The 11,697-nt window shown below is 42.9% G+C and overlaps 1 protein-coding gene across 1 annotated transcript; it reads right to left on the minus strand.

Moving 5' to 3' along the window:
- Nucleotides 1-1,594: 1,594 nt before the first annotated feature.
- Nucleotides 1,595-11,630, minus strand: COPS8 (COP9 signalosome subunit 8). Its single transcript, XM_005152706.3, has 8 exons — nt 11,483-11,630; nt 8,889-8,959; nt 7,489-7,537; nt 6,385-6,517; nt 5,924-6,031; nt 5,388-5,450; nt 4,198-4,239; nt 1,595-2,970 (listed from the first exon to the last, which is right to left on the minus strand). Exons 1-8 carry the CDS (start codon nt 11,558-11,560, stop codon nt 2,891-2,893), a joined length of 624 nt encoding a protein of 207 aa, XP_005152763.2. The 5' UTR covers nt 11,561-11,630; the 3' UTR covers nt 1,595-2,890.
- Nucleotides 11,631-11,697: the final 67 nt, after the last annotated feature.

Below are 11,697 nucleotides of genomic sequence, written 5' to 3' on the forward strand. Positions count from 1 at the left end.
GGGGTTGGAACTAGATGATCTTGAGGTCCTTTCCAATCCTAACTATTCTATGATTCTACCTAGTGACCTCCTACTGGTATGGAAAAGCTGAATTTGTCTTCAGACATTAAATCCAATTACGAATTTTGTTAGCAACCTTCTGTAACTCCAAACATTCTAAATATGTATTTTAAACATCCTTTCATGGTACTTTGAGATGCCCCCATCCCCATTTTTAGAATCCATGGCATAGCCCAGTTCAGGAACCAGATCAATCATGCCAATGTATCGCACAAGCTCCACGAAGAACTACAATGAACTTGCCACTGGAGGGAAACTTCCTGTTTCCAGGTACTGTGACCCAGCTCATAGCCTGCTGCAGGATAAAATCATTCACTACTTCTAAGAACAAGCTGGGAAACTAAATATTTTACTTTATTAACTCAATACATGCCAAACAAGTCCACTGAATGCCTCATAACTGCTATTAAAAACCTCCCTCAAAGGCCTTTGCACTAGCTGTATCATTGTCCTTTCCCTGATGCAAAGCACAGCATTTGGCTGCAACACCCCTACTTCTCCAATATTTAAAAGCTCTAGCTCCTTTACCAAACCTTAAACTCAGCTTGCTCCTCACCTGCCCATTTAAAACCTAAAAGCCCCAAGGTGAGTGTCTACACAGGGGAACTGGGCAGCATTTTGGTTAATAAAAGAAATACCAAAATTAGAGAGCATTTGAGGAAGTGTGGTTTGGTTTTGGAGGCAGCTTCAAATCTACTCTTTTTTTCTACAAAGAACCAGCATGTGGTTTAAGTGTTCTACTTCATATACAACAAATTTGTTCAAAACAGCACAAACTGGTAGACTAAAGGAGAAATAGCTTACTAAGAGTAAGCTGCAGGTAATCAGTTTTCAGGCTGGAAGAGGCTACCTGTGCTGGATTCAGCTGTAGGAGTTATTTTCCCTCCTTCTTAGTAGCTGGTGCAGTGCTGTGCTTTCAACCTTAGTCTGAGAATAATGCTGGTAACACCCATGTTTTAGTTGTTGCTAAGTAATGTCCACTCCAATCAAGGACTTTGCAGTCTCATGCTCTGCAGTGAGGAGGAGCACAGGAAGCCAGGTGGAAACAGAGCCAGGATACCTGACCCAAACCAGCCAAAGGGGTATTCCATACCACAGCACATTGTGTCCAGGATAGAAACTAAGGGGAGTCACCCAGGAGGCCCAGATCGTTGCTCGCATCAGGCTGGGTATCATTCAGTGGGTGATGAGCAGTTGTATTCTCTTCCCTTGTTATTTCCCTTGTTACTATTGGTGGTAGCAGTAGTGATTTGTGTTATAACTTAGTTACTGGACTGTTTTGATCTCAACCCATGGGAGTTACTCTTTCCATTCTCCTCCCCATCCCTCCAGGAGTGGGGGGCAATGAGGGAGAGGAGTGAGCAAGTGACTGTGTGGTTCTGCATTACCAGCTTGGCTTAAACCATGATAAGGCATAGTGTATTGCACCAATCTTTAACCCAATGCAGATTAGACCCAAAAGCATTCATTTAAAAAAGAGCCAAACCAGACCAAGTGCTTTCAAAGGAAAAACTGAACAATTAAGTACATGAGGTCAGTGTAAACATTTTCTTTAATATCACTGAATTTAGAAATCCAAGTCTTAGGTGGGTTTCAAATAAATAATCAATTTGAGTGTTTACATATAAAGGGAGCTCTCAAAGCAGCAGTGCACAGGTTACAATTCCTCCCTGCTAACACATCTCCAGACAGAGACTGTACAGTAGGTAGTGCACACTGGAAAGAACAATCACAACGCACAGCACACTTGCCATCTTCTTGGAGAGGGGGGAAGAAGCAAAGGGAGGCATGCACTGCCCTTTAAAGCACCACTATTTTCCCCATAGCCTATTTACCAGCATAATACAAATAAGAAGCCTGGAAATACAAGTCAGCTTTCTGCTTCCAAAACCCACTCTCAACTCAAAGTTTAACACAGCAGTGCCCCAATATAGAAACTGTACTCCTCAAACTGGCATTGCAGCCTAACATGTCACCCCCATCCCAATTGGTCTCTACTCGCAGATACTTACTCTAATGTTTGAATTCCTCTCCAGAGGTAATCCAGAAAGCATAATGATGGGTAAGTTGTTGGCTTTTGTAGATCCCAGCCCACACCAAGACATGACAGGCTTCCAGCAGGTGTATGATTACACAGCAGAGTATCTGGTATCTTACATCACTAATAACACCTTCCAAAAGTCAAAATTCTTCCTCCAAGTCAAAATTTGCTTTTCTTAAACAACTCCAATTATTCTGCTGTAAAAATATGTCCGATGTGGAATTCCTCACCTCAAAACAAGATTTACCAATCCAGGAAGACCAACAGAAGAACAATTAGGAAAATGCCACAAATTCACATGCAAAGAAATTCCTATAAATTGTTTTCTTCAAGTTCCTGTTCCACTGACGTATTTTGTCTCTGTAGACAGGGGTAGGGCAATTCATCACTTTGGTTCAACATGCAATTGATCTGTGTATGCACTGCAGTCCTCATCATAGAAGCACATAACCTACTAGCATAAATTCCTCAACACCACTAACTTGCTCTTTTCCTTCTCCATTTCCAGTATACCTGAAAAACAGTTATGCCTCTCTCTGCTATGAGTCAACAAAAAACCCTATGTAATACTGCTGTGTACCTACTGAATAAATATGACAGGAGTTAAAGGATTGTTTCAATTGCTGGCTTGGCTTTGGCAACACACTAATTGTACTAACACCCATTGTATATTTCACACATTTGAGTAGGGGCTGCTGCAATGTTTAGCAGATACAAAACATATCTTAGATTCCTAGAACTGTCAGTACACAGGATTCCCAAGCTGGTCTGGACATAGGAGCAGAATAATCAGTTTTCAAGGAAAGCCACATAGTCAGTCAATCTGGCCAACTGCTGTTCATTTGGAATTGGTGGAACTGCAGCAGATTCTACAAAGATAAAACAAAGGCATCATTAATAAAATGAATAAAACAAATCCATCTGCAACACCAGCCATTACAACAGCAAGGAAGACATTAAATGCATCAGACTGTTAAACAGTATTATGGGGACATAGCTTAATTGCATTTCCTGCCTATGCAGCTTTCACTAACATAACTTTTCTGTTATCTGCAACCTTAAGTAATGCAAGAGTTACTAACAGCAAATAAGCTAAAATACAAGTTCCCCCTATCAGCAGTTTGTTCCATATACTGGAGTCTGAACAATGAAGACTGACAGCCCTTCCACTTGACAACAACAGCTCCTGAAGGTCTTCAGTTGCTCCTTTCCTTACAAGTTGCTGTACTGAAGATACCAAATCAATCTGCTGGGCTACCTTACTAACAAAACAAAGCCGAGTACTGAACAGGATGGAAGAGACAAGAGTGCACATGATGCAGATCATTATACAGATGCCAGCACACCAGAGATCACAGTTTAACAAGAGGTTGGAAGACAAGTGACTAAATCCAGGGAGATGATTAAAAATGAGAAATGAAAAAATAGCAGGAGAAGTTATATTTAATCTTCCCAAAGGATTCAGGATGTACATAAGTGGACATACTGCTTAGGGCTGCCAGGATGTGACAGAGAAGGCTGACAATCAGAATGCTTTTAAAAAGCAAGAACCCAGCTCTTGAAATTGCCTTGGAATTAAGCCTGTAAATTTAAGACAATTTTGGCCACTATTAGACACAGCAAGACACAAATTTAGATCTGCTGTCACTATTCTGTGAATAGAGACCAGTGTTTTGAGAATCAGCATGACATAATGTACTACACACCTCAATCCACTGCTGAGCACTCAAGAAAACCACAAGATACCTTCTACAGAAGTCCCATATCATGCAAGAGCAATGAGCTTTGTGAAGCATTTGCCTCTATGTCAAAGGTTTTGTCTTATAGGGACTGTCTACTCCTGCTCTGGGATCTGCTCCCTACTTCAGCTCCCACTTCAACTGGAAGTGAGAATCTCAGGCACTCCTTAAGGTGTGAGGGAAAGAGAAGACAGAGGGAGAAACATGTTCACATAGCACCTGACTGAGGTGGGGTTTTTTGAGGGAGAAATGACAGCATTCACTTCTCCAGGACCCAATTCCCATGTTGTGGTGGTGGTAAAATTGTATTCATATTAATCATGCAAGTTCAGATTTAAATTATTAAACAGAACATACCTGATGAAGGAATAAATCTGTTAAAGGAAGCTTCCAGCACACCTGAAGAAAAACACACAGGAATGAGCTCAGTGGACCAACTCTGAACAGTTCTAATAGAGCAAGCCAAAACTGGATGAAAAGGTAATTAAAATGAAGCCCATTCATTTATCCTGTTTTATTTCACAACTAAAAAGCAGAATAGTCAAGGCTTAGCTAGTTAGGCATGCAGCTTCAAAAAGATAACAATCTCCTGCCTCTTTCTTTTGCCTCAACAGCAGTTGTTGCACTCACTTTTGGGAAAGAACCACACGTAACTAGTTCCCAGTACTTGCCAACACCACATATGCTGCAACCAGTTCATACAAAACCTGATCACATACAAAAGCTCAGGGCTCTGGATGGTATGTGCCCCTAGGGGTAAATTTCAACACCTTCCCTGGCACATGTTTATTGTGATCTTCTGGGCTCTAAACTCTTAAAAACTCTGCCCATAGAAACAATTTATTTTCTTAGCCTAATAGATGTTGCCCTTTTGGATATGCTGTATGTAGCTTCTTATTCCAGAGCTGTGCTGTGCAGTTTAAGAGCAGTCATTTATTCTGCTTTCATAGCTTAATTTTATCTTCGCCACAGCCAGCCATAGAGACAGCTTCAACAGGGAAAAAACCCAAACCAAAAGAAACAAGCATTGATGAAGGCTGAGCTTTGCAAGAACAGATACTGTTATCAATACCACAATGTCAGTGGGGAAATATCCAGTAGAACAAAGTTTAAAAAGCAAATTACATCAAGGACTAGAGCTTCTCAAAGCACAAAAATCCACAAGATACCTGCCCAAAGAAGTTCTGCTTCTCCTGAAAAACATCCTAAGTTCAAACTGGTATATGTTTTACTCATCTTTCTTAGATTAAGCCATGTCCCTTGAGGTCATGCAACTTAGATTCCACTGCAGCAGAGGAGGAGCAGGAGAAATCATAGCCTATCCTGTCTGCTTTTGTCTAAAACAATTCATTTGAGGATGTAGTTTAATCCAAGCTAATTGTAACCCCAAACCAAACCCACTACTCTGTACTTCCTATAAGCATTCCATATAAGCAGCATAAGCCCCCATAAAAGAAGCTAAGAAAATATGCACATTTTTAATTAAAAACATCTGATTACTAGAGACTGCTAAACTCGACATCTAATGAAATAAGAGCTCCACCTACCTGGCTTTTTAGGCATTACCATACGAGTTGAAAAGTCTGCTTGCCAGCCTTGTTCTAATACACCTGAAAAGGCATTTTTTACATTAGTAACAACAAATGTCCCATAAAATTGCTACAAGTGTAAAACAAAGATGCACATTAAGACCTGCAGAAAAGTATCTCAGTTCACTGCCTACATGCTGCAACTCCAAGGCAAACTACTTATGAAAATGCTTATATTTAGACATGCAATCCAACAAGTAACACCATGAAAGAAGTAACACATGGAATTAGTTTAATCCACTACCTTAACTCTTATCACAGAATTGCTTTAACACTTCCACATACATAAGGGAAGATAACCATGGGAAACTAGTAGCAACCTCCCCCCCAAACAAAACACCCAAAACCAAGACATTTTTCTCTATTCACTGCCTCATCCCATCACTTCTCTTCATAAGTCTCTGAACTTGAACAAATGTTTGTTTCCCATCACTTGGAGCTCTCTAATCTCAATCATCTGTAGAAACACTATTTCGTGAATAAATGCAAAATACCTTTCACAGCTTCTTCTACAGGAAGCCCAACAAATGCTGCAAAATCATCTGCAACTATTGAGGTATATGCCTGAGAAACCAGTCCAAAGGCTCGTTTCCTAGTTGCATCTAAGGAGAGAGAAACACTGTAAGACAGACTGATTTCCATAGCTAGAAAAACCTGAGACTTCTTGTTCCATTTCTAACACTACCATCCTTAAAGCCAGCACTTGAGAAGTTCCCCCTCCCTTCCCACTATTCACTGAAGTACTACAGCCAGAGATAACAGCTTGCTCTATGCCAGGAGAAAAAGCCTTCAGTGACCCCATTCAACTCCCAAATGTGTTCTGCAGCATCTTCCTCACCACTTGTGATTTTTTATAGTAAGTAGTCACTTATCTACTGGTCTGTGTTTGAGCACACAAGCAATTTAAGGCAACATATCATTAGTTCCATGCTACCTTCAGAAACCCAATTTGTACCTCTAAGTGCTTCCATGATTGGTTGAATAGTGTCAGACCACTGATGTGCACTGATTGTTGTATAGATTCCTGGGAAGTCTCTCTGCCAGATTCTCTGTCCCACTGACCAAACTGCACCAAGCTCAGCATTTGCCTGTTGTGACAAAAAGAACCAAACCCAACAAAAAGTTAACCCAGAGCAGTGCATTCTCTACAGTGACCATACTGTATAGGCAGATTTCCACTTCCTTTCCCCACTGCAAGAATATATCACAACTCAAAAGACAAACAGAGAAGCATAGGGAAATCTTGTTCTAGCACGTATCACTGCTGCAAGCTTCCTGATCCATCCTCTGCCATAACTTTATCACCCACACAAGCAAAGTCTGCTCACATCAGTTATACCAATCCAGGCTAACTTGACCAGCTAAAACTATCATGGAGAGTAATCTGCCCTCAGGATACTGGCTGGAATTGCAAAACAGACAGGCACAGCTTATTTTCTGCTTAGAGATGCTTGCCTCCTCAGTAGAGGCCTTCTAAGTTGCAGAGGCTGTTTGCACAGTGCAGGCAATTTTCAGCTTGCAAAGTCTTGCAATCTCGACAACACATCATGCTGAATACAGTGTCACTACAATCACTACAACTGCTCTCCCACTACTGGCTTTAAGTTTTACTATATTTAGCTGAATCTTAAAAATGCATCTTTGATCCAAATGCAGTGCAAAACAAGTTCCTTCAGGAAGCTAATCAATTTGAAGATGCATCCTGTCTCAGCTCACTTTCTGCTGCACAAGGTATCCTGCACCCTCATGTGGAACATGGCCCCATCCTGGAGTCAGATCAATTGCTTTCCTCCAGCTGACTACACTTCAGCATGAAGCTTTCTACTAAGAACTCTGCAGACTTACTGAATGCTATTGCACCAGATTGTTTGTGAAGAGGCAACAGATGAGCAACAAGGAAATCTTAATACCAATATGCCATCTGCTGGGGAAGTAGTTTATAGCACAGAACTAAGCCCAAGGCTACTACCCAAACACAATCACTGAGTGAAAAGTGTCACTATTAGCAAACTTACATGAAACTGGTTTAGTATCAAATGGCATTTTATGAATTACTTACAGATTTGATAGCAGGAGGGATCCTTTTCCAAAGATAACGTGCATTATTCCTAAAACAAAGTTAAAAACACTTCGCAGTAAGCAAATGTTTGCTACAGAGAGACACCAAAAGGTTTGTTCAGATACTGTTATTAAGAGCCTTGGTGCTTTAAAATACTTCTACATCTAGTGAAGTACAAGAACAATGTTACTCTCAAGCAAACAATATGACTACCATAATAAAACCAACAGTTCATTAACTGCCTCATTCAGCACAGTTCAGAACAGGTTCATCATTCACCTGCCCGGGGCAGCATTTCACAGAGGCCACTTTTGCAGTTGTATTTTTGGAATAGCTGCCTTTTTGATGAAGACATGTGCAAACAGTAACTTAGCATGGTGGGTTGTGGTTTAGACCCAGCTGGTAAATGAGCTCCTTCTTCCCCTACTCTGGCAGGGCTGGGTGCAGAATCAAAAGAATGTTAAGCCCACCAGTTGCCATAAGAGAAATCTAAAGTACAGTGCAACGATATTACTACTACTGATAATAATGATTAGGTAAATTACAAGGGGAGAGAATATAAAACTAAAATGGGAAAGGAAAAAAACCCAACAATTATGCACAATAAAATTGCTCAAAAAGATTCAAAATACAAACCAGAGAAAAACGCATATCTAAAGCTTCAAATCCATGTGAACCAAGGTTACCTACATCAGTTTCAGCATTCTCAGGGATTTTGTTCTTAAAGTATATCTACAATGTAAAATAACCCCAAACCACTCCAATCTTCAAATCTTGAGACCAATCCTTACTTGGGCTTGATAATCAAACACAGTAATATCATTTATTCTGCCTGAATAAATACTCAGCAATTTCTCCGTAAAAACCTAAACACAGTAAATCACATTCATACAGGGCCATGTAACATACCACCAGACTGAATTCAAGGGATTACAGCTTCATGCAGATTTAGCTCATTCAAGCCAACAGTATCCCTCATTTTTACCATGGACCATTTAGAGTTATCCTGCTGTAATGTAAACTCAAGCAGCAGCCAGCATGCAATGCTACTCAAAACAAATGCAGCCTTGAAAAGATACAAATCAACATGCTTAAGTGCTCAACACTTTTCAAAGGAGCCAATTTCACTACTTAAGGATCTTTTATCCTAAAGACAACCTGCTTCCCTATAGCTCAGTAGGTGGGCAAGAGCAAAGGAGAAGAATTTTCCTGACAGAACAAATGGTAAATAAGACTTAATTCTGTGAGCAATGTAAAGAACAAACCAAAAACCTCACACAGCACTGCCTACATGCATTTTGCTAGTCACACAAGCAATTCCTAATACCCTGGCAACTGCAGCTCAAGCTAATAGCAACAAGTTCAGTATCTGAAGTGAAACATTAAGACAAACCACTTACATGTCATTATGCAATAGGTACAAAGCTAGCAGTTGGCCATAAACAAGAGGGGTTGCAATTCCTCCAGGGGCCTAAAAAACACAAAGAAGGTGGTTATATGTTTTAAGAGTGGTATCTTACCAAATACAGCAGGAAGCCAAGTTTAATGGAAACTGAACACTCCAAGACAATCTTTTCCCCACATCACACACTAGGTCTGAACAAACTGCCAGAGTTGCTGTGTTTTATCAGTGCACCTGTATCTTACAATGAAGAGATAACTTGCACATGCCAGAAGTTTTACTTAGAAAACTTTGTTTTGCTCCCTGAAAAAGGAAGGTTACATCTTTCATTACTCCAGTGTTCTAGCTTACAACCACCTCACTTCACAGTTCCTTACAAACAGCTGGTTTCAAGCACTCACCATTATCTTGAGCTGAACTTCAGTTCAATTCAGGGCATTCCACCAGAGTGAAGCTTCTTTGCCCACTTGAACTGCCCTTCTTTAGAACCTAAAGTAAGCTTTAACACTTGCCACACTCCAGCCAGACTTCACAAACCAAGCAAGTAGAGAAAAATCAATTATAATAAATTTCTGAAAATTTGGAAGTCTATAATAATTTAAAAGCTGAGGAGATTTCCAATAGTTTTTTCTCAATTTATCAGAATGCAGTGCAGCAAGCACTCACAGGAATCCAATTATGCAGCTATTTAACTGCATGTGTGATAGATATGCTCATTTGAGCCAAAAGGAGATGATTAGCTGTGGCATGGAGCACGGCTGCAAATGCAAAGCCCAAAGCCAACTGGGAGCCATCCCTCACACAACCCTGCAACCCCCTCATAAGAGCCCAAAGGCAGCCCAAGCTATTGCAAGTCAGGTTCAAACAGCTTGCCCAAACCCAAGTATCAGACCCTGTTTGAAGCTTGTTAATCGGAATGGGAACACAAAGGTAACTCCATTTATGGAAATGTGGTGTATAAGAACCAACATTCCCTCATGAGGAGCTATTCAGTGACTGTTAACACATGCTGTGGTCATATGAGTAACACCATCTCGTAACCCTAAGTATCCCTACCCACACTTCCCTAACAGACACCTTAGCAGCAAGTGCTGTACTCATGTGCTCCTCTAAAGGATGGAAACACACACACCTTCAAAGCAAGCACTGAACAGCTGCCAGCAGGAAGGGGGAGCCACTCTCTCCCCAGTGGTACAAGGGCACTCTCCTGCTTCTCTATGCTCAAGTGCCCATCACTTGAGGCAGCAAAGCACTCTTCTGCAAAGCTCAGGGTATCCCAAGAAGCTACAGCACCATGCTGAGAACATGAGAGGCACCTGGGCTCTGCACCAGACCTCCAACTAAAGCTTGATGACACACACATGGTAGGTAGGGACCCCTTCCATCTAATGTTTCCCACTGCAAAGCTCTGATCTGTCAACCCCAAAGTTCTGCTGTTGCAAATGATCACGTACTTGAACCCGTCTCCCTTCAGTTGCTAGGGCACCAACACCTGGGAATGAGAATCACTAAAGAGTACACAAAAGAGAAAGAATCCAAATTTCCCCTTATTTCAATCCTCCCCATTCGGATGTGGGATTTTCACATGTGAAAAAGCACTGGGAGCTCTGCAAGCCCAGAAAGGGTCTGTGGTTGTCACCCAGGAAGTGCTATCAGCATTAACATACTGCTGCTTGGAACAGCTGAGGGACCCAAGGGTTTAGTCTGGAGAAATGAAGGCTCAGGGGGACCTTCTCGCTCCCTACAAGTGCCTGAGAGGAGGATGGAGCCAGGAGGGGGCTGGGCTCTGCTCCCAAGGAACAAGGGATGGGACAAGAGCAAACAGCCTCAAGCTGAACTCTCTTGCACGAAAGCCTCCAAAAAGACCCCAGTAATTATACTAAAAAATGTTCTCATTTATCTACAGTTTGTGATTTTCCCAACTACTTTTTAGCAGGCTTCTGCACCAAACCCACACCTACCTCAAACACACACACAGATAGAGCACCACACACATCCTGCAGCACCAAGGCATGCTCCCAAACCAGCACTTTCACAGAATCAACCAGGTTGGAAAACCCCTTTAAGCTCATCCACTCCAACCATTCCCAGCACTGCCAAGGCCAGCACTAACCCATGGCACTGAGGCCTCGTCTCCACGCTGTGTGAACACTTGCAGGGCCGGTGCCTGCAGCCCTGCCCTGGGCAGCCTGTTCCAATGCCTGAGCACCCTGTGGGGCAGGAATTGTTCCTCAGCTCCATCTAAACCTGCCCTGGTGCAGCTTGAGGCCATTTCCTCTTGTCCCATCCCTTGTTCCTTGGGAGCAGAGCCCAGCCCCTCCTGGCTCCATCCTCCTCTCAGGCACTTGTAGGGAGCCATCAGGTCCCCCCTGAGCTTTCTCCATCTGAACCCCCCAGGTCCCTCAGCCGTTCCTCATCTCTCTTGTGCTCCAGGCACTGCACCAGCTCCATTGCCCTTCCCTGCCCCCCTCCAGCCCCTCAGTGTCTCTCACAGTGAGGGTTTTACAACCAGAACTCCCCATTCACGGGTCCCACCGGCCCTGACCACACTGCCCCCGCTGTGGAGCAGCCCCGAGCCCGAGGCCCCCTCACCTCCAGCTCCTGCGTCTCACACTGCTCCAGCAGCCGCCGGAACCCGCCGGTGCCCTCCGCCATCACCGCCACCGGCATCTTCCCGGCCGCCACCGCCGCCGCGCCTCAGGAGGGGGCCCCAGAGCCTACGTCACTTCTGACGCGACCACGTACGCACTTCCGAGAGCCGCCGCTCTAGCCCCGCTTCAGTGACCCTGGAGGACTGTCGGGGGGCG

The sequence above is a fragment of the Melopsittacus undulatus genome, chromosome 8, assembly GCF_012275295.1.
Source record: "Melopsittacus undulatus isolate bMelUnd1 chromosome 8, bMelUnd1.mat.Z, whole genome shotgun sequence".
Lineage (NCBI taxonomy): Eukaryota > Metazoa > Chordata > Aves > Psittaciformes > Psittaculidae > Melopsittacus > Melopsittacus undulatus.

Excerpts from the sequence above, each read along its gene's own strand:
- COPS8 (XM_005152706.3), bottom strand. The coding sequence starts at position 11,560 with ATGCCGGTGGCGGTGATGGCGGAGGGCACCGGCGGGTTCCGGCGGCTG. Across the intron at positions 5,451-5,923 it reads TGTAGAAGAAGCTGTGAAAG|GTGTATTAGAACAAGGCTGG; the intron begins GTATTTTGCATT and ends ATGCCTTTTCAG. Across the intron at positions 2,971-4,197 it reads CAGATTTATTCCTTCATCAG|AATCTGCTGCAGTTCCACCA; the intron begins GTATGTTCTGTT and ends TTATCTTTGTAG.